We start from the raw sequence: 23,895 nt of genomic DNA, 5'->3' as shown, positions 1-23,895 counted from the left end.
AGTTTTTAATCTCCTGTTTTTAGTAGTCCATCTCGATAGAGATTTAATTACGAACATAATGTGCACAGACAGTATCTAACAAGTGATGAATCACTTAGCCTCGAAAGTAAATTACCTGCGTGTCGTTACAATTAATAATTACCAATTACAAATTCGAGTACAGAAGTAAACATCGTAATTTACGATGCAGTATGCTTAGACGCGTGTGATATTGTCTGTTAGTATAATTGCAAATCGTAATTATAATTTGAAACGCCGCTTCATTAATGCACCATCTGATTGTACATTAATTGTTAGTGTCACGCGGTATGTGTTTGTGTCCCCGATTAACTCATTAACAAATTTCTATATTACACATCTTTGACTACTGGAATTTAAACGCAATAGTGTGGCCATGAACAGGATTTCAAATATAGTTATAACTCTGTGGGTAGCCAGTTCGGTGGACCCAGGGACATGTTTGCACTCATATTTTATCAGTCAATAGTGCAGAGTATAACAAGAGCGGTATTAAACTATCAGTAACCTACATGATCGTTTATCAGAGGGTTATGTGATGGTGATTTTATAGATTCATGACTTTAAGACATATTATTGTAGCCATGACATAAATTCACCTGTGTGGACAACCGTCCATTGCACACAGAAGCATGTCTGTAATCATAATTCGTCAATCAATGACACCGGGTGTGGTACAAATATCATTCGACCGTCATTAGCCTGCGTGGTCGTTCACCACATGATCATACATAGGTGATTTTAGCAAGCGTCCAGTGATTCAAAGAGACATTCATGGTATCGGCTCGTTGAGTCCGTCTATGTCGCTATTAAGCTTGTAGACCCACTTCTGCTCGATTTTAAATAGGAAGTGGCCTACATCTGGACAGGAATCTGGTATTAGGGGCTGTTCCAGCACAGTCCAACGGAGATCGTCAGGACCATGTCCAACCTCTAAGAAACGGGCAGTTAGACGGGTAGCTTGTTTGTGACAGCGTATCGTACTTTTATGTTCTTGTATTCTTATGCTAACCTTCCTCGTCATGCCAACGTACTGTCTGTGACAGGGACAAGTTATTAAGTAGATGAGATTCTCACTGTTGCAGTTTGTGAATCTGCGTTGTTCCCATAATTTACTAGTCCCTATATCCACAGTTGTCGATTTTCTTGTTTGATGGCACACTGAACACGTCCCGCAAGGATGATGACCTTGTACTGGCGGCAGGTCCCATAGGGTGCCCACCTGTCTTGGTCCTTTATTCTTAGGGCGCGTGTGGACCAACTGGTTCTTTAAGCTCTGTCCCCTCTTAAACGCAAACAAAGGTAGTGGAATCTCTTCACCACCAGTGTTCAGTATTGACCAGTGTTTTTTTAACGATTTTTTTTCCTTTCTCGGAAAAACCAAAGGAAATGATAGACGGAGCGTTGACAATACAAGCACTCACCCCCAGTCAACTGATCTGGGTTTAATCCATCACCGTTCTTTAGCCCACTCTGCCACCCCAGTTCAGACATGGCCACATGCAAATCAGTCTGACCCTGTGCCTCATGGGAACAGTCCAGCCCAAACTGCCAAGCCATGCCTTCCCTGGACCGGAAACAAGCTACCGAGGACCGGTTTCTGGCATTTCAGCCGTCCTCAGCCCGGCTTGCTTGAATCCAGTGGCATAGTGAGCAAGGGACTCACGTCTGAGCATACCCTGCCAACTTATGGCAAACAAAGAAAAACCAAAGGAAATGATGGACGGAGCGTTGACAATACAAGCACTCACCCCCAGTCAACTGATCTGGGTTTAATCCATCACCGTTCTTTAGTCCAATCTGCCACCCCAGTTCAGACATGGCCATAGGCAAATCAGTCTGACCCTGTGCCTCATGGGAACAGTCCAGCCCGAACTGCCATGCCACTGCTCACTTTGCCACTGGATTCAAGCAAGCCCGGCTGAAGACGGCTGAAATGCCAGAAACCGGTCCTTGGTAGATTGTTTCCAGTCCTCGGTGTCGCAATAACAATACTGTTAGTCGAAAGAAAGTCCATATACAATTACAATCCAAACTGTATTACAACTGTATATTTACTGCAAAGTATTTATCACTTGCCTGTGCCAGACTTGCTTCGTTCTAGGAAATAAAATAACAAAATATGTTTCATACAAATACAGTTGGTCTTAAGTTCAGTCTTAGAGTGTTTGAATTCATTTGCTGACTGGGTACAACAAATGCTTAAGTGTCCTCTGATAAAGCATTACTGCTTGACCACTCTACCACAAACAGTGTGGTGCTATCTACTTTACCTCTGCCTATCTTTTGGGTTCCACTGGACTCTGTGCACACTATACCCCACTTTGGTATAGTATATACAGAGCCATCTTCCTTCACATGCCTTTCTTTTCCTGGTTATTTTATTTTTTCTTTTTTTTACAATTGAGTCACCTGCGCTGTAGCTTTGAACACATCAGTTAACACACGGTGCTGCTATTGCTTTAAAAGAAAATAGAAAAAGGTGCACACTTTTTATCTTATTTGTTTACTTTTGAAGCAATCGCAGCACCCTTCGCTTTAGCTTAACATGTTCAAAGCTAAAGCGCAGGTGCCAGCATTGTAACCAAAGTAAATGGAGAAAAAAGCGTGCAGCTGCCATTTTATTTGTTTACTTTAGTTACAATCGAGGCACCCGGGCTTTAGCTTTCAACATCGTAAGCTAAAGTGCGGATGCCGAAATTGCTTCAAAATTAATGAACGAGAAATAAAATATTTTTTCTCTTTCTTTAGTTTTGAAGCAATCGTGGCACCTGCACGTTAGCTTTACGATGATGAAATCTAAAGCATGGGTGCCACAAGGGGCTCGCATTTGCAAGAGTTTCAGCTTTATGCATTGTAAATGACAATGCGTTTTATTTGTGTTTACAAAACCTGCAAGTGGTTTTTATGCACCGCTTGCAGGTTTTGTAAACACATAAATAAAAGGCATTATCATTTACAATGTTGTTTTGACACAACAGCTGTCTGTAAGTATTATTGTTACCAGCTCTTTAAAATATACACAGGGAGCCTTCCTTTTTACCCTGAGAGTAAAACTCACCTTGTGCTACCTTTTTTTTGTCTTCCAGGAGTTATTTCTTGGAATGCAGGCCTGACTTGTAAAAAAAAAATCATCATTGCAGAGAGAGCCATTAATTTGGTTACTTTGTTCTTGCACTGGAAAAACCAGTGTATCAGGATTGTTGTGCTACAAACTGCATTCGTACACGTGAAACACGCTTGTGAATGCCTGCATGCCAGGAAGCCATACCCCAGCAGAGCTCGTGCTTTATTGATGTGCAAGAGGGAGAGTCACGAGGGAGGCTATGGAGGGGCGTCGGGCACCGGTCTCTTTCATGGCTGATCATTTTTAAGTCCTCGTTTCAAATGTGCTTTTTCAACGGCCGCCTTCTCATGCAAACAAGCCTTAGTGATCCAGTCTGTTGGTGTCTGGACTCAGACGAGCTTGAAGTCTTCAACATTTGCAGGTGTGGCCACCAGTTGACATCTTTGACATTCCAGTAAATTACCTTGGGGCACAAACCTTCATTCCTTAACCCCTTGACCGCGGCGAAAATTCCGCCGCGGTGCGGGTGATTTACAGCGTGGGCGTGGTTCGGACGGCCCCCGGCCATCCTCCGCACACGCCCACCGTGACGTCGGACGGCCGCCGGCCGTCCGACGCATGGAAGGGGTTAAACTGCATCTTTCAAACATTTCACATAATCTTGGCATTGCTTTAAAAAGTGTAGCTTTGGAAAAGCCCTTACGTAGAGTTAGTAAACGTCAGTACCCTTATAAAACGGCACAGGGAGTTCCAGTTGTATTTCTCCTGAAGGGTTTTAGTGGAAGGATATAGTTGAATATTCTAGCAAGTTTTGTGCTTTTCATGGCATTTCTGGTCTCAGAACGAGCCAGCTATTAGATTTTAATTAACTAAGAAATAAATTATTCTGCTCCTTGTCAAGGATGTTCTACTAGTCCTTTCTGACAGCACCCTCACGCCTCTGCGTGATCACAGAAATCCTTGCTGATTTGAAACGTTCTCGGGTTAATAGGACTTGGTATCTTGTGTGATATTATGGCACAATGTTCTTATCTGGTCTCGTAAGTCCTTGTTAGTACATCAATTAATTCTGAATGGATCGGGTCTTCTCAGTGAAGTCGCGCATGAGTTTTCCTGCGCAGCACTCCTGGCCATGCTGAGGTGTGCTCCAGACAGGCTATTCAGTCACCATTTTTTTTCTATTTGTTTACTTTTGTTACAGTCGCGGTTCCTGCATTTTAGCTTTCATCATCTTAACCCCTTCCGCGCTAATGACAAAGCCAGCTCGTCATGTGCGTTACCTGCGCTACGCGGATGACGAGCTGGCTTTGTCATAAACAGCGCATTTTTGAAATTCCAGCGCACAGCGGGAAAACGCGGTAGCACGGAAGCGGTTAAGCTAAAGTGCGGGTGGCACGATTGCTTCAAAAGTAAAGAAATAGACGTTTTTTCCTATTTCTTTACTTTTAAAGCAATCGCGCCTCCCATGTTTTAGCTTGCGATGTTGAAAGCTAAAGCGCCGGTGCAACAAAGGTCTTGCATTTGTGAGAGTTTGGGCTATTGGCATTTTAAATGACAGTTCTTTTATTTATGTGTCTACAAAACCTGCAAGCGGTGTTTATCCACCGCTTGCAGGTTTGGTAAACACATAAATAAAAGGCATTATCCTTTACAATGCTAATAGCTTAAACTTGCGCAAATACGAGTTCTATTGCATTGCAAATGGTTGTTTGGGTTATGAGCGTTATGATGAGATTTATGGGTGCCCGTTGTTAGTCACACTGTCGCATTTAGAGCAGTTCTGAACAAGTCTAGAATTTTAAGGATACATGACAGCGAGTACTTGCTGTAATAGTCTTGATAGTGAGAAAGCTAGTACAGCTGATCTGAAGTCTTCAGGAGAGATGAGAATTAGATTTCTAGGTTTAGTCTAATTTGTTGCTGCTCTTCTTTAGCTAGTGCATTGATATGGCTTTTTTTTTTGTATGGTGAAACCCGAACCTTTTGCACTTTCGACATTGGATGGCTTGCAGTCTAGGATACGTATTCTATTCAGCCAGTCTTGTGTTTGGCAATGCGTTAGTGAGGGGAGAATAGCAAGGTTTCTGTTTTAGTCTTTAGTTTTAGGGAACTGGCAATAGCCATTTTGTGAAGGGAATTGGTATAACAGTGCAGCAACCATATAACTACCATCATCCTTATCCACCAAAAGGATTTTGGACTCTGCATACATAGTACAAAACATCATACTTTAGAACCCCCTCTTGTAGCGCTGAAGTTACCCAATCAAGAATGCAGGAGCCAGCAAAGATTCTCCTGAATTAACTGCCATTACCACCACCACGTGCTAAGTAAATAGAACATCTAGGAGTGATTTTCAAAAGAGTGAGAACATCAGATTGTTGGATAGTATAACTCAAATATGTTGTGCTATGTCCTGAAAATTATTGAAAGTACCCCATGTGCAATGTTTATGAATACTACATAAATGGTTTCCAAAACTGATAGAAACAAGGTCATGAAAAGGCAATTTTGAATGGTCAGCCTGCAGGAAGTGCTACAAGTCCTTCTGCACTTCCCTGAATTTACAGAATGTATTTCTTTTGATTACCATTTTTTTTGTTGACTTTTTTTGATGCACAGTTGTTCACGACTGGCTATTAAAAATTACGAACCTGTGGTGACTAAGACAGCAGTGAAGCACAGGGACCAGATCACGGTCACTGTTACACACAGCTGCCTGCTGTTTTGCAGACTCTTGTATCCTTCTGAGGAACAGTAAAATGGATATGACCATGCCAGATTTACTTAACAGCTTCCAAATGGTGCTGTTTAAGTTAGTTTGTGCAGGCAACCTCCAGCAGGACCTTATGGTGTTTCATTTAAATCAGAAATCTACACTTCCCTTATGGCACTTCTTTCCTCTACATGTTAGTCACAGTTTAGGGTATGCATTAATACTTGAGGTGTACAACTGTCTACCTCAAAGGATAAGGCCACCACCTTGTAGGTAACCCACACATTAAATAAAATAAACATGTGCTCAATCCCATGCAACTTGACACAATGGAGTCAGGCTTAAGTCAAAGGGAGTGTGTAAAATATTTAACCAGTGCACACACTGTAGAAAGTCAAATTAAACAGAACATATTTCCACAACCAATTTAAATAAAGAGGAAAAACTTTATGAATAAAATAACAAAAACAATGAGGTGGAGCAAAGCGATGCATTTTAAAAGATCTACGTAAAAATAGCTCTACAAAAAGTTCCATTGTTAGTCTGTGGAAGCAGTAGCCCTGTACCTAGGCACGATGTGATGAAGCACTGGTCAGTTGCAGCAAGTGGATTTGCCCCATGGAAAGTCAAACTATTTGACTTGCTAATTCCCACATCAGAAATGAACTTTGTAATTTTTTGTAGAAGAAAAATCTTACCTTTTGTCTCTGAAATTTGTAGTAGCCGATGTGCAACTGAATTCCAGATACATGAAGTAGGTTGGTCCCACTGGGGCTTTAGAGCTTTCTTGCTGAAAATGTTGCAAGTCCGAATGCAGAATGAGACTTACCTGGTTTTTCAGAGGTGTTGGAAGCCTTCAGCGGGACAGAACTGAAATTTAGTCAAAGGCTGTGGAATTTACAGTCTGATACGTATTCCCACAGGACTTCCTAAACTCCGTAGGAAATGTTTTCAAGTTTACAAACCTTTTTCTTTGTTGCCCAAACAATCACAGACATACACTTCTAAGGCCCCCCCCCCCCCCCCCCCAAGGCCTCAGGGGAGGGCTCTCAGGGTGTCCGGCAGAGCCCTGCAGCAAGATTCAGTTGCCACTGGTCAGCTGGGAAGGTCCAGGAAAAGGCCTCGTGTGTGTGTGTGTGTGTGTGTGTGTGTGTGTGTGTGTGTGTGTGTGTTTTTGTGTGTGTGTGTGTGTGTGTGTGTGTTTGTTTCCGTATGCGTTTCCGTATGCCTCGAAGGGTGGCACAAAAAGTGCTGCAGTCCTTAGAGGCCTTCTCTGACCACAGTACCTGTGGTACCATTTACAAGGGACTGATCTGTGGCCAAAGAGTGCCAATTGGGTTTTGTTTTCAATGCAGTTTAGGGAAAGAACATAGGCGCTGGGTGGGTACCTGTTTGGAAGGAACCCCGGCCACACTCAGTCAAAGCAGTTTAGCAAAAAGTGGGGGCAACCATGCACAAATAGGGCACTTCTGTACACCATTTCACTTTTCCTGGCCGCTCCCTTTCTCCTGTGGCCCTAGTTCCCAAGCCTCTCTGCATCTCCCTGTAGCCCAGTGCCTCCTCTAGATCCCTCCCATCTTGTAGCCCTGTGTCTCCATGCCGCCCCCGATCCTCCTGACCCTTCACTCCAGTGCCCTCCCACCACTTTGAGTCTGCTTGTGCCTCCTATGCATCCCTCATGTCTCCCTTGCCTTCTACTGCCATTGACCTAGTACCTGCTTTTACCCGTACCACTAGCTCTGTACTTCCTATGCCCTCTCCCCTGTTGCCAGTGCCCCTCCCCTATCACCAGTGGCCCCTCCCCTGTTGCCATGTTACTCTTGTGCCCTTTCCCCATGTTCTTCAATGCCCTCGCCATTGCCCCTTTATTTTGGTGCTCTCCCCTCAACCGGTCCCTACCTTCCTTACCACCACACTCTTGTCTGCGGCCCCTTTTCATTCGTGGGCCCTTAGACTTGCCATCTGCCTGTTTTTTCCCAGACTGGCCTGTATTTTTAAGTCCAGGCTGGTAAAAATATGGGGAAATCAGGTATTTTTTTCCCTTTCTAATAAACCTAATACAACTAACGGATGAAGAAATTGATCAAAAAAGTATTTGATTTCTTACATTATTTCAGAACAATTATTAGGCAAACAGAAGGCTTAGTTCCAAGTTAAAAAGTGTCCTTACAATTACACAGTTTGTTTCACCTTCCAGTTCTTGACTGTGCTAGAAAAGGAAAACCAACAAATGGCTGGTATTTTTCTTTAAGAATCATGGAAGCTCTGTAGCTGATGGATGCCTGGTGCCAGAGAGCACAACTTTTCAAGTTGAAATCTGTTCTTTCTCTGGCAGGTAGATATCCTGCTCAGAGATGCCATGTTGCTGGAGACTGTCCCAAGTCACAGACTTCAATCTAGCAGAGTTTTTTTTTTTGGCAACGACAGACCCTACGTTAAGCGTTTGTTTTTGTGATACATTCTACTTGATGCAAAGATGCTGCACATTTTGGGCCCCAAAATGAGCCTGTTTCGTTGCAAAATTTGCCAATCCATCCTGCAGAATCCTGGGGAGGACGTTTGCTAATGGACATTTGCTTTCCTTATCAGAATATCAAGTATGCCACACATGCATACAGAGATTCCCCAGCTAGTCCTCTCTGTTCCCCTCACACGTCACAGGCACCAGACACAGATGTTCTCATTTAAGATTATGCATGGACCCCCAATTAGAAGGGACTTGGTGTACCTTTACAGAGTAGATGCTATTGGCAGTCTGGTGTACAGTGGAGCAGGTAAAAGGCATGTACCCCTGGACTATGATTCCAGGGTCTACACACACCTCGAAGCCTGGTGTGTGAACAGAGTTGGCTTCCTTCACTCTGGTTGGGTGGGGCAAACATTGCAAGAGTTCTGTGGTACAGAATCTGCTTTTAAAATGGAGAGTACTTTCATTGGTTTGCAGGTTGTCATGTACCCTAGAGGGAAGGAGGGCAGGTCTGACAAAAATGCTAAGGGCCATTTGATGCATTTTTACAAGGCTATTAAGAGAACCTCTCACACTACACTTTACGTTAGTTACCTCAATGTGTTATTAAATATTTAGATTCTTCCCCTGTCAGCCTGGTGACTTGACCTTTTCAGGCCTGTTTCACTATTGCAAGCCCTGCACTGAATAAGGGGAATGCAGTTTTAAATGAAGGAATTGGCTCAGATTTCATCGACAACCTTAGCCTACAGGAGAAATTGGAAAAATTCCACAGCTCAATGTAAACAAGCATTTACAATGCAATGGTCTCGGCATTATTAAAGGTAGAGCTATTGGCATTGCTCATGACATTTTTTTTGTAAATCATAAATAAATGGCATTGTCATTTACATTGCCAATAGCTTAATCGTTAAATAAATGGCATTGTCATTTACAATGCCAATAGCTTAATCGCTCGCAAATGCATAACCTATTGCATTTACACCCACACCGAGCCACCCACACACACAAAGCCACCCACACACATACAGAGCCACCCACACTGAGCCACAGAGCCACCCACACAGAGCCACCCACACAGAGCCACAGAGCCACCCACACAGAGCCACAGACAGCCGCGCGCACACACAGACGGAGCCGCGCACACACAGACGGAGCCGCGCACACACACAGACGGAGTGGTGCTGTGGAAGGATGGCGCAGTGGTGCTGTGGAAGGATGGCACAGTGGTGCTGTGAAAGCATATCGCAGTGGTGCTGTGGAAGGATGGCACAGCTACACTAGAACATTAATCCCATGTGCTCATTCATTAGCAACAAGCACAACTATATGTCCGTACTAAGCAGCATGCACCTGTATCTGCAAAGGGACGGCGCTCCACTCCCTGAAACCATGGAACACCTTTGGCTCTGGGCGCCTCAGAAACACAGGTCCGAGCCTCGGGGTGCCCTGAGAGGTGGAATATATATACCCTTGCCTCCTGGTGCCCCCAACAGCTTAATATGCCCCCTTGTTTCCTGGTGTCCTGTGCGGGATGGGGGGGATATGGGGTGGCTCCGCTTATCTCTCGCTTCCTAGTACCCTTGCAGGGGGGGGCTGCTCTGTCCCCACGGTTCCTAGAGCCCTGAGCGGGGAGAGGCTTCAAGGCGCTGGGGGGGGGCGCACCTGGCTCCGCTTACCTCCGCGCTTCCTAGTTCTCTTGGAAGGGCTGGGCACCAGGAGGGAGGGAACCTGGTAGCCTATTGGCTACAAACCGCATCTTACCCTGAGGGCATTTTCTTAGCATCTGTGGTACCCCGAACTCGGATCTCGACTGGACTGGAAAGAGGACAGCCCTGCTGCACGGAGGAACCGGCAAAGAGAGGCTACACCTGCAGGCCCTGTTTGCTAGCAATGGGTAAATGACTGTGCATGCTGTGTCTGCATGTGTAGAACTAGTTTCTGGAGCCCAGCCGAAGCAAGAGACCCCCAAGGTTCAATTGGCTGACCACCTGTTTGCAGCACAGGGCAGAGCCACAACAGCTGAAGAAGCATGCTGGCGTGATTTGTTAGCTCACGGTCTTCACACTGCTGCAAACCGCTACAGTGCCACATCAAAGACCAGGACCTGATGATATAAGAAGTCCGCTGGGCCCAGTAGAGTTGTTGGAATGCAGATTGGGTGCCCAGAAGACAAGTTAAGGCCCAGGGAAGGATTTGGCTGTGACTGCGATGCCGGGCGACTGGACGTCTACCAGAACCAAGTGGACCTAGAGGGACGTCGACCCCGTGGCCAGGACTGCTTCACCCCCTCTGTGGAAAGATGAGCTGTCACAAGAAGTCCCCCATTAATGGCATCCACAGCATCCTTGAGCATTTCCAGCATCCTGAATCCATATCAGGACCACTTCCATAGGAACCTGAAGCAAAGGATAAAAGTGCCTTGAATTGACTGAAGGTTGCTGTTTCCTAGGATCTTGCTGGTCCCTCCAAATGGTGCCCTGTCGACGTTGGTCATCGGAAGTAACTCAACCCGGCCGCAATAAAACTAGCCAAAGTTTTTTTCTCCCAAAAAATTCTAACTGACAAATTTGGTGGCTTTCGTAATCCCTGTATGTGGTTGAGTAAAAAGTGAGCCATTTACATCACCTTCTAAAATCTAAACCTCTGAAACCCCCAGTGGATCTTTTACGTTGTGGTGTCTAAAAATACATAACAATAATTTGTTTATAAATTGTTCTTGTGTCTCGTATAATTCTTTTTTTAGTCGTTATGGTGCTGTTTAAATGCTTTACTCTTGTTCCTTTTGTGAGAAAGTGGCTCTATATATAATGGACCAAAGTAAGGTACAGTGTGTATACAGTCCACAATCCCTAGAGGTATAACAGAGGTTAAAGTCAGGGCTGACCTTACTCTCAAAAGTGGTAGCTTGGTCGAGCAGTAAGGCAGTACCAGAGGACAGTGTAAAGCATTTGTTGTACACAGTCAGCAAAAGGTTTCACACACTCAAGGACTGAACTCCAGGCCAATTGTTTTTATATCAAAAGATATCGTTTTATTTTTAGAACCAACAGGTATCAAAATATACTTTTCTCAACATGAGTGATCTCAGATGAATACTTTGCAGAAAGCCAATAAACTTTGTAAACACAATAGGTACAGGGGTTGCAGTAGGCAACACACTTCTAAACACAATTTAACATTGAGCTCAATGGTTTTTCTACATAAATGCAGTTGATTACTTTATAGATTATTTTTATAATCCCAAGACTGGATCCTAGATTCAGTCTTGGGGTCTAAGCTGAAAATAGTTTAGTAAAAAGTTTTGGTTATTGCAATGATTTTTAAGGAATAAAAAGGTGTTTTAACAGTTAACACTTAGAAACTTTTCAATGAAAAACTGGCAATGTTCTCCTATGGCAGGAAATTCAAGTCACAGGTAAAGCAGGTTCTCGTTACTTTTGTAATCCAGTACTGGGCTCCTAGGTCCAGCACTGGGAACTCTACCCAAGACAGGTAAGCAATTACGTTTCAGTAGTTGTTACGATTTCTAAGGAATATTTGTAATTTTCAAAAGTAGACAGAAGAATTTTCAGAGAAAAGCAGTCAATGGTTTCCTATGGGAGAAAATTCAGTTATGGGTAAGTACGGTTAAAATTACTTTTGCAGGTCAGTACTGGGCTGAAAGGTACAGTACTGGCTCCTCTCCTGATTCCAGGTGAGCATTTCAAAATTCGTTACTCTGATGATTTTATAGGAATATTTCAGAGTTTCAAAACTTCACACTTAGAAGATTTTTTGAGTCAAACCAGTCAATGTTATCCTACGGCAGTAAAGTGAGTTATTGGTTTCCAGGTGAGTACTCGACTGGTGAAGTTAAGATTCTGGGCATATACTAAGGGGTCCCCCAGGGTCAGGTAGGTACAGTTGGTACACCCTCAGCGGCACAGGGGCAGCCGGTTGAAGAGGTAGTTAGGCCCAATGTTATCCAATGAGAGGCAGGGGGCCTTCGGTTGGTGGCTGCTGGCTAGCAGGCCACGTGGCTTTGGGAGCTGGGCTCCTGGTCAATTGCTCAGGGCAAATAGGTTAGGACACAGGGTGCACGGCCAGAGGCAATTGGGTGGCTGGGTGCAGGGTGCCTTTGAGCCTTCGGGCGCTCAATGTTATTCAATGGGAAAGGTAACACGCTTTTACAATGCAATGGTCTCAGCATTATTAAAGGTAGAGCTATTGGCATTGCACATGACATTTTTTTTAAATCATAAATAAATGGCATTGTCATTAACATTGCCAATAGCTTCATCGTTAAATAAATGGCATTGTCATTTTCAATGCCAATTGCTTAATCGCTCGCAAATGCATGACCTGTTGCATTTACACACACACACAGAGCCACACACACACACACACAGCCACACACACACACACACACACACAGAGCCACACACACACAGAGCCACACACAAACACACACACCCAGTGCCACACACACACCCACCCAGAGCCACACACACACCCACCCAGAGCCACACACACACACCCAGAGCCACACACACACACCCAGAGCCACATACACACCCAGAGCCACATACACACCCAGAGCCACATACACACCCAGAGCCACATACACACCCAGAGCCACATACACACCCAGAGCCACATATACACCCAGAGCCACATACACACTGTAGAGCAAGCACAGCGAGGGGGCAGGAGAGCAAGCACAACCAGGGGGCAGGAGAGTAAGCACAGCCAGGGGGCAGGAGAGCAAGCACAACCAGGGGGCAAGGAGAGCAAGCACAACCAGGTGGCAGGAGAACAAGCACAGCCAGGGGGCAGGGGAGCAAGCACAGCCAGGGGGCAGGGGAGCAAGCACAGCCAGGGGAGCAAGCACAGCCAGGGTGCAGGGGAGCAAGCACAGCCAGGGTGCAGGGGAGCAATACACACCCAGAGCCACATACGCACGCACACACACACACACACACACACACACACAAGAGAGCAAGCACAGCGAGGGGGGCAGGAGAGCAAGCATAAGCGAGGGGGCAGGAGAGCAAGCACAGCGAGGGGGGCTGGAGAACCAGGGGGCAGGGGAGCAATCACAGAAGGGGGCAGGAGAACCAGGGGGCATTGGAGCAATATACACCCAGAGCCACATACACACCCAGAGCCACACACACACCCAGAGCCACACACACACAGGAGAGCAATCACAGCCAGGACGCAGGAGAACAAGCACAGCCAGGGGGCAGGAGAACAAGCACGGCCAGGGGGCAGGAGAACCAGGGGTCAGGGGAGCAAGCACAGCCAGGGGAGCAAGCACAGCAAGGGGCAGAAGGCAATAAAAAACGGCACAATCATGTGGCAGAAGGCAAGAAAAAACGGCACATTCAGGGGGCACCTCCCTAAACCTAACTGTAGGTGGTGGGAAATCTACAAGTGTGACCGATGTTTGCGGAAACTAGGAGCTGCCAGTGGAGGGGTACCATCGACCATTAGAGCTCCTGTGCTATTTGTTGACTATGTCAGACACCTCAAAACAAAATGGCCTCATGGGACTCTGAGGAGGCAGGGCTCAGTGACTATTATCACATAAATGTATTTATAATGAATTAAATACCCGCGGCTTGCTAGAACAGGATTACACCGTGGCCCGACTTTCGGGTGTGCGTAGATAGGTCTCTTCTTGTTTCAGCAGCTCTGCTCGGCTCTGTGTGAGGCCACATCTTCTTTACAAGGGGAAGTGCAGACCCTGGGAGGGGGGTGGGTGTGTGGCCTGTATTTATACATACACACGTTATTATTTCTGTCATAAGCTAACCTCACCAGTATCTAAGGCTGCACACACAGATTATTATAGTATACACACACACGGGTCATTTGTACATACACACATGTTATTATTTGTGTCATAACTAGCCTCGCTGGTATCTAGGAGTGCACACACATTAAATGTGTACACACGCACAAGTAATTTGTGTGCATCAGCTGCTCTCGGCGGTAGCTCTGCCCTCTTACTACGGAGATAGTTTGCAGTTGCTTTTAAAGTATTGTGGTTTCATGTCCCGGGGCCCTGCGTCATAAGCTTTAATTCAATTACTCCATGTTCGCGCGTTATAGCAAGGCCCTCGGCTGTGGTATGCGTCTCCTGTCTCCCATAGAGGGCGCTCCAGACCACACCAGCAGCAGTGTGTGGAGGGAAGCGAGGGTGCGCAGTACATGGAGCTCAGAGAAACCCGACAGCTGTCACAGCATGCCACTCACAACTGCACACACCCATTGCAAAGCACATAGAAACTCGAAAAACATTACTCTTTGCTCGCAGGCCTATACATTGCAGCTCAGTATTGCTATTTTACGCTGCCTACTCATAGGATAGGTAATAGGCACTGCCTATTACTCTTCCTGCTCACATTGAGGTGTTTACGCTGCATCTTGACCATCCTGCCCTGCTCACAGGGGTGCAAACACAGCATCTTACACTGCATGCTTAGCGCACGAGAGAAGCAAATTGCACTGTATCTTGCTGTGCGTGCTCACCGTTGCAAAGCCTTGCGATCCCTTGGACACAGGCACTGCATCTTACAGTGCCAACTTATAGCATACTTCTGAAGAGGCATCGTGCCCTACGCTGCTTGGTCACGAGAACAGACGTGCAAACTGCACATGGCACTGCATTTTTAGACGCCAGATCACGTGCCTGAGATGGTCACGCTACAGTGGGGATCACACTGCAACTCGTCATTTAACCTACTCTCTGGTGACGGCATGAGTTATGCGCACTGCACTGGAGGCTGCACAGGGCAAGGTTGTGTAATGGAGTATGCATGCAGTGTACCGATCTGATCCCGTAATCCAGTCAAACGTGACACACACATGCTCATAGTTAGACAATTACTAAGTCCAAGATCCTTGGACCAGTCCACTCCGAAACCAGTCAAAAGTGACACATTGAGACACACACAGACGTAGACAAAATCATAAATCGGTATGTGAGAGCGACAGGAAATGTTCCTGCTCACCTCAAAACCAGATCAGAGGTTTTATACACAATATACAAATTACCGTATAAGATATTACCTCCAGAAATGATGGGGCTACAGGTGTATTCATTTACGATTGCAAGCGCCTTGTTTTTTTTTTTTTTTTTTTTTTTAATTTTTTGGTTTTTTTAAGTACCTCAAGTAATGCATTTCTGTTCACTTGGGTGGTTTTTTTTTTAAACAGTACTTTTACCTGTCACCCATTGCAACCTTAACTCCTACTGGAAATATAAAATACACAGATACAAGTGCAGAGTACATCATAGTGATTGAAATATGCAATCTGAATTCATTCTGATCTAAAATTCAGACTTTACCCACGTATTTGCAAAACAGCATAGCAAGATTTTTTTTAATTCTTGTTTTTTTAAATAGTGTGTACTTGATGTTAAGCAGAATACCTCTTCATTTCCAAACTTTTTACATACGTCGTCAAAACCGACCATGGCTCTAATTTTTCACACAAAGTGCCCTAGTTACCCGTCTCCTTCTCCACTGTTATTACTACTTAACATTTGTAGAAACATGCCTGTGGCACGCGAGTGGCCTCACAGTCCTCAAGTTTGACCTCACCACGATGAAAGTCCAGGTGAATGTGTAATTCAGAGATCAAGAGCGAGATTAACTGTAGATTAACAAAAGGGTTTAGGCTCAATTTTACCTTCTACGGCTCTAGCACGCATGCCCTCGGACCTGGTTTCCACTCAGAAGCAGTTCTTTAGTGAAACTGAGACCTGGATCACAGACTGCAAAAAAATCATGATTCACACAGCACACTTGGAAGGGTCCGAGATTGTAATGTCAGGAAAATAATCTTTTACTGTTTAAATTAACTGGTCAGTGAAACTGGCAACCGGTGATATCTGGAGAAAATTGATACGATTTTGTTTCCCCTAAAAAAAATTGCGAGGCAAAATCCTTGATTAGCTTTTAAGGAAAGAGACACCAGCCATAGCTTAGACGCTATACCAAAGGTGGTATTAACATAGCGAACATATCTGAAACCCCTTATTTGAATATTCAGATCACCTATTTTTTCTAAAAATGTCAACTAAAACTCTGCAAACATTGTGAGAGCATGTAAAGCCAGTTTTAACCAGTATCAGCAGGTAAAACGTGACAAGGAAATAAAGTCACACTACTCCAATAACACTTAACCAATCATAAACGTTATGACTATCATAAGGTAGGATGCCATTGGTTTCGCAAGCATATCCCTACCAGACTGCTGGACCTAGAAAGGCGTGGTATTAATGAATCTCATGTTACGACTAGGCAACACGCTGAACTTTCTTGGTGCTCTAAGTCTATGGGGAAGGAGGATGAGGTGTCTCGTCTGTGTGGATTGTGCTGTACCATCGAGTGAGACTTTAGCACAGATTCTGCACATGTAACACCTGTTCTGTCTGAAGCACGCTCCCTGTGCTGTTCACCCTGCAGCAGTTTCATGTGTGAGAGTAGGCTACTTCGTTGGTATTCAGGCTATGCCTGTTAGACGTGCAGGGAAATTCCCATTGCTGCTGGCAGTGTTTTTCAGTGCGAGGTTGGGACATTAGTGTTGGTAGAATGGACAGAACTGTGATGGACGGAGGGAGAATAAAAGTACACAACCACAAATGTAGCATGGCACTAGGAACCAGAATAGTGTTCACTGAGAGCACAAGGACACTGCCATAAGCACCACATGGCATTGGGAATCAAATCAGTGTGAACGGAGCGAGAACACAAGGACATGGTACGGGCAGAGGGAGGGGGGGAGCGGGACGGAGGAGAGCTGCGGGCGGAGGGGGGGGGAGCGGGACAGAGGAGAGCTGCGGGCGGAGGGAGGGGGGGAAGCGGGACGGAGTGCACGGAGAGAAAACACAAGGACACAACCACAAACATCAAACGGCATTGAGAACCTGTCCAGTGTGCACGGAAGGAGAATAAAAGTACACAACCACAAATGTAGCATGGCACTAGGAACCAGAATAGTGTTCACTGAGAGCACAAGGACACTGCCATAAGCACCACATGGCATTGGGAATCAAATCAGTGTGCACGGAGCGAGAACTCAAGGACATGGTGCGGGCGGAGGGAGGGGGGGAGCGGGACGGAGGAGAGCTGCGGGCGGAGGGAGCGGGGGGAGCGGGACAGAGGAGAGCTGCAGGCGTGTGGGCATGAAGCGCTATGAAGCCATTGCCTATTTCGGTGCAGGAAGTGTGAAGGGCCGGAAAAGTGCCTCATGTCCATGGTCCAGAAGAGTGTCGGATTCAGAGGGCAGCGCTTATTAACACATACCTTCTTCGGTGTACTAGATTTATGCTAATTTTTCCTCGGAGTATTCGGTCTAAACGTCACTGGTTTGCCAGCGCCTCACCCAGAGGTGTAAATTCACCAAACTCCTGTGACAAAAAGGCATAAACGAGGCCAGAGGCAGAGGCTCGATGCTCACCTTCACTGCGGTGAAAAAAAATGGCGGCCGCAAGCTTCTGAATTTTTTGGAATCGGGGGCGTGGTTTTGTGGTTCTGAGTGACAGACAACGTCACTGTCTAAAGAACGCAAAAAATCACGCCCCCGAATCCGAAAAAGACGGAGCTTCTTTGGAGGGACGGCTCTCTCCTCCAATGACTGGCCTCCGTTTAGGAAGCCAGCCAATGGAGGAGAGAGGAGGGTTAAGCGACCCTACTAAGAAACATAAGATCTCCTCCCGGAAGCTGGCAAGCCAGCATTTCCGGTCCGAGGCCTAAAAAGGGAACAAAGGCTGCAGGCTCAGGGACGGTTATCTTCAGGTACCCTAAAGGAAGGGACAGGGAGTCGCTGGGTGCAGGGGTGTCTTAGGGCGTCGGGAAATCTTACCCTCGGCTGGTTGCGGTTGGGGGGAGTCCCTGGTTCTGAGGCTGCAGGTGTGGTCTGGTTCGTCGAGGAGGGTCTTTGGGCACTGGACTTTGGGTCCCAGTCGCCGGGGGGACGTTCTCGTGGTCTTGGATCACTCGGGCACGGGCCGGGCGCAGAGTGGGTTGGTCTGGAGCTTACTGGCTAGCACCAGGGGTATGGTTGTCGAGCAGAGCCTCTGCTTATGGGAGTCCCAGTATTTAAGAGGGTCAAGGCAGGCAAGTCCTCCGGGTGTCCCAAGGTTGTTGTCCGCAGGAGTCGCCAGGTTTAGGCAGCGGCAGGTTCCAGGATCGACAGGCCGGTAGAGCTGGGGCCAAGTCATTTGGTGTCGTCCTGTTAGCAGCTGCATGGCGGGTCTTCTTCTTCTTGATCTTCTTTATTCCTTTTTTATCGGGATCTAAGGAAGGAAGGTTCAGGGTGCCCCTAAATACTAAATTTAGGGGTGTTACAGGTAGGGCAAGGGTAGGGACCAATAGGTCGCTGTCCTGGGGTGGGTACAACCCCTAGTCTGCTCCTCTCCTGTGGTAGGGAGGCAGGAGCCTAGCTGTGATTGGGCAGGGCTCCCCATCTTCAAGATGGCCGGAGCCAGGGCTCGTGCTTCACCTCTCCTCTCCCACCTGAGGGGTGGAGTTGGCACAGGCTGGCACAACCCCCTTCCTGACGTAGTGTTTCCCGCCAGTCTTCCCGCCAGAGTGGGGGTTAGAACTGGTGGGGGCCAGTTGCTGAGTACAGCAAAGGGCCTGAATAAGCTCACAAGGGCGGCAGGCCTTTGAAGCTCCCCCTGCCCATTCTGGGGGAGGAGACCTAGCACCTCGCCCAGGATGTGCATTGTTGCAGGCCCAGGAGAGCGGGGGGGCTCTTCACCCAGGGGCCCAGCAACATGTCTGCTGTGTGGCAGCCACTCAGACCAGACGTGGATTGTAGGTTAGGTTTGCAGGGGGCATCTCTAAGATGCACTCTGGTGCATTGTACATTAAATTCCACACTGGTATCAGTGCGGGTTTAAGGTGCGGAGAAATTTGGTACCAAACTTGTCAGTCTTCAGTGTAGCCATTATGGTGCTGTGGAGTTTGTAATGACAACCTCCCAGCACGATATACTCTTAATGGCACCACTGCACTTACAGTGCCCAGTAATGGCTCTGGGTACTGTAGGGGCACAGGGCTCATGCACCTGTGCCCACACTACTGGCATAGGGCACCCAGCTAGAGGGGTGACTGAAGCATGCCAGGGCAGTGAGTTCTGTGGGCATGATGTGTAATAATTTTTAGGTGCTGGAGATGCACTGCGTTATGTGAAGCGTTATCTGGTTTCTTTGTTACTAATCTTGTTTCTACAGGGGTGCCTGCCTGCAATGACCATTCAGGCTGTAAACAACTGAAGATAAAACAGGACAAAAACCCTGCCTGTGGGTGGCACTGTGCCCTTTTGGTAATAATTACCACTATGATATAGCAATTGCACTTAATTAACAAAATGTTTTTTAAACAATGAACCAATCATTTGATGTTTGAACCGTATTGTATTAATTTCACAATGTTCAAAAAGTATTTATACATCCAATAACCAAAACATTTCAGTGGATTATTCTCCACAAGTATAATTCAAACAATAACAATATGCAACATCTTGTAGATTACAAGCAGGTTAAAACATATCATTATCTCAGCGAACAAATTGAAAATTGGTCCAATGCATTTCGGGACCTGAACAGTCCCTTCGTCAGGGGAAAATCTGAAACAAAAAAAGCATTTGTTATATGTATGTGTCTGGAGGAACCTAATTCAACAAGTACTATCAGTATGTGGTTTACATTCACGCAAATGTCGCTATGAAAAATCCACCAGTGAATCATTTCAACTGGGTGATGTGTAAGAGTGACGAGGTGCCATTGGTATTAACCAAGTGAAACAATGTACGAAAAGTTGATATTAGTGTACCACACGAAATGGTGATGTCATATAGCTCACCTGCTGAGCCGAGCTGTATTCCGTAAGATGCCCTTTCGACGGGGGCAAAGTACTGCAAAACTGTAGTCTTTTAATCTGAAACAAGTAATGTAAGGTGCCAATGAGTGATAAGTATGGCCAAACGAAAAACGTGCGTACCCAAAGTGACTCAATCTTACCCAACTCTGTATAATTCGAAAGTCGATAAATGTCGATTTCCTGTGAATGCAAATGAGTTTGTCATGAGATTCACGCATAGAAAAGGCAATGAGTATATAACTGTGACAAGCCGTCACTTACCGAAAGCTATTAGACGCGGCCAATGTACTCGAGATAACGGACCCGCCGGACTCTGATAATAATAATATAAGCAGTAGTTGTTCAGAAAGACCCCGGAGAGGTCCCTCTATTTAGTTAACTATGCACAGGCTTACCGGTGTGGTTCGAAGAGACGCCGAACTCAAAGTTGGTTCAAGACTGAATCAGTTTGTCTATGTGGTCGGTAACAATGAACATAGAAATAGGCCACGTAGAATGGTGGAAAGTGAAAGAGGACTCGTTCAAAATACCCGAGAGAAACGCGCATTGTACAGACGATAAAAGGTCTTATGATGCTGTTGCATAAAAATAGAAACATTACTGAAAAAAATGCAGTGTATTGCTATAAAGAGCGAAAAAAGAAAGAATCCAACTATAGAATGCACCCTATGTGTGTGTTGGATGATAATACATCAAATCCCATAACAGTTTCTCAATAAAACAAACAGTACTGTATTGTACATCATCGTGTTGTGCAACCTGGATGTGTGCCATGTCAACTCTTTGTTTAGTTCTGTACTTAGACACTCAGCCTGCAAAGGCAGTGTGTGGGTGTCCGATACAGGGCCCCTAAGGGTGGCACAATAAGTGCTGCAGCCCTTAGGGGTCTTCTCTGGTCACCAGGCCCTGGGTACATAGGGCACCATTTACTAGGGGCTGATAGGTGGCCAGAGATGCCAATTGGTTTTTAGTTTCATTACATTTTTAGGGAAGGAACACAGGCCCTGGGCACCTGGTTGGCAGGAGCCTAGGGCACACTCAGTCTAAGCACATCAGCAGTTCAGAAAAAAGTGGGGGCATACCAATGCAAGAAAGATGGCACTTTCTCACACCCTTGTGTAAGACTTGGTGCTCTGAGCCACAGCTAATCAGGGTGAGCTAAGGGTTTTAACAATCAAAACCTACTGGTCCTAAAAGGATTGGTAAGTGTATTACAAGGTAAGGTCACACAGCCACACCATATAATACACCCCATTTCCTCACGCCACATAATCTGTACTAGTTATCAAGATCTAAAAACTGGATTACTGCAAGTGACCATTTCTTTATTTTGAGTGATAAAATGAAATGCTGTATCCTTTAGTCCCTTCTTTTATGTCCCCAAGCGGCTACTCTTATCTGCTTTGTGTTTGCATATTTTTATCATTGTAAAGAGGGAAACAAACTCGCGGCTAAGCTAGTGGGCTAGGGATGTTTGGTTGTGTAAAAAGAGTAATACTGTATGTGCTGTGGTGTTTAGATTTTTCTCTGTCACATGCTCTGGATGTCCCTAAATATGTTAGTGGGCTGATTTACCAGGTTCACAATTTTAATGGATACGGAGGTCTTGAATGCTTGTCTGATTGCAGTTTTCTTGCCTTACCAGCTCCCTTGGAAGTCTCTGGCCAGCATTGTACAGTTCTACTACATGTGGAAAACTACAGACCGCTACATCCAACAAGTGAGTCACCACACCCTCCTGTGTGTCAAGTGCAATTGAAGCTGCTCTTATTTGTGGTATTAGCAGGTAGTCTAGCGGGGATATTCTTGTTTCTTTTTTTTTTTGGTACATGTCACTCATTTCCAGATGTGAGCATTGGTTCTTCTCTGAGTGAGGCTCCATTGTGATGGCAGGTTCCTTCCACCTTTTGTGAATTGGGCCTTGTGTCTTCTAACAGCTGCATTTCTTCTGGGGGTCTTACAGAGCACACTATAGTGCCTTGTTCACTTATTGTAAATTGCAATGAGTGACGTGTTTTCTGGCATATTGTGAGTGCTGAATATACTGTAGAACTATAAAAATAGATTACTTACTTAAAACATTGTCAGTCTGGAATATGGAAAGGCGAAGGGTAACGGATCAGTTAGTATTTGGTTTTTTCTTTTGCAGAAACGGTTGAAGGCAGCTGAAGCAGACAGCAAATTGAAGCAGGTTTACATTCCAACCTAGTGAGTATTTCCCAAAGTGTGACACTGGTTTTGGGTCGATCCCACCCAATTTCTCTCCATACACTTAATATTTGATTTGCTCCCTGGCATACCTCAACCATCTCCTCCACTATGAATTCAACCTGTTATGGCCCTTGTTATTCCTACCTACATCTTCCTTGATAATGTGTGTAATGTAATGGTTTTGCATGCCCAATAGAGATGTTTCGGTCTTAAAGCAGGCTTGGATCTATTAACTTCTTCTTTAGGACATTCCAGCTGTTAACTAGCAGTGGCTGCCCAGTTGTGCTGTGTGCACCCTTGCTGTAATTTTTTTAGTCTAGCAAGTAGTTGTGTGTCTGTAGACTATGCGTTGTAGCAGGCATTTTCTTAAGTTGTTATGGGGTCATTTTAGATATGTCTATGTGCAGGCCTTAAAATCCTAAATATGTTACTAGACCTGCAGGTCGACGGACATGAATAATCTACTCAACCTAATTATAATGCTCTTGACTCTTAAACTGGTTTCAAATTGTGTGATCCTGGGCAAGTATTTTAATTCACTGAGATCCCATTTTCTTCTTGATCACACATGAGAGCACTATCAAATACGCAAGTTCCGCATGTCTGCTGTACAGAAAACTCTTGTTTAGTTTAATAGACTAAACTTTTGCTTCATATGTAATACACATCTATCCACATATAGGATACACATGACTGCTGACTTGCCTCAGTTCATTAACTGCATTGTCATCAGTGCAGGAATGTTTCTGAACTCATGTTTAATAACTAGTGCTTTTAATAAAAACATAACTAAAGCATAAAGTTGCAGCACACTGTCATTTGCAATCAGCAGATTTTACATTGAAATGCCCACAGAATTTCCCACTGACATATGGTTTTACAACTATATAGAGAGAGTACAATGTCTGGAAATCGAGTTTTTGCAAATATTTGTTAATTACACATCACCAAGTTAAGTGTTGTGATTTGTTTTGCTCCTATGTAAACTTTGTTTGCATCACAAGAAGTTTTCATAATTCTTAATATATTTTGAAATAATTGTACTATTCATTTACAAGCTCTTTAAATGTCCTATCTGAAAGAGACACTGTAGTGATAGATTCCTTACCTTAGTATATCCCCAGGCGTCAGGCTGGATCCGGAAAGTTTTTGCTTAGCAGTACCCCTGCGTGTCAGTAGGTGGCGTCCTGCGGCTCCGCGCCCGTCACTGGCGTCTGCGCCGAGATGACGTCACAGAGGGTACTTAGGCGCAACCCATGCACACGGACGTCCGTTTTCTTTCTCCTCGCCAGTAAGCGCAGATCTGGATTGAGCACGTACCTCAGTCACTTTTTGACTGCTATTTTGAGGCTTTTGTCTCCCTCCTTTTTTCTCCTGGTGCACGTAGGTTTGCCTGGCTTTAAGTCTTGTGGGTCCTGTCGCCGTAATATGTCGGTGGCGGACACCCACAGTGTTTGCCTCTACTACCTGGAGACCGATCACGACTCCCGGGACTGCCGAGCCATGGCCCCCAAGGCCTTGCTGGAGCAGT

The 23,895-nt window shown here is 45.5% G+C and overlaps 1 protein-coding gene across 2 annotated transcripts in view; it reads left to right on the top strand.

Annotated features, from left to right (window-relative positions):
* The window catches only part of MTA2 (metastasis associated 1 family member 2), a 386,348-nt gene that overhangs the window by 128,524 nt on the left and 233,929 nt on the right, over positions 1–23,895 (top strand). For both annotated transcript variants that reach the window (XM_078660594.1, XM_078660595.1), the window contains exons 10-11: positions 21,799–21,873; positions 22,303–22,361. In XM_078660594.1, the coding sequence (XP_078516720.1) occupies positions 21,799–21,873; positions 22,303–22,361 (134 nt within the window). The remainder of the gene's footprint in view (positions 1–21,798; positions 21,874–22,302; positions 22,362–23,895) is intronic.

The sequence above is a fragment of the Lissotriton helveticus genome, chromosome 9 (assembly GCF_964261635.1).
Source record: "Lissotriton helveticus chromosome 9, aLisHel1.1, whole genome shotgun sequence".
Lineage (NCBI taxonomy): Eukaryota > Metazoa > Chordata > Amphibia > Caudata > Salamandridae > Lissotriton > Lissotriton helveticus.
This window is presented reverse-complemented; position numbering and strand designations above follow the sequence as displayed.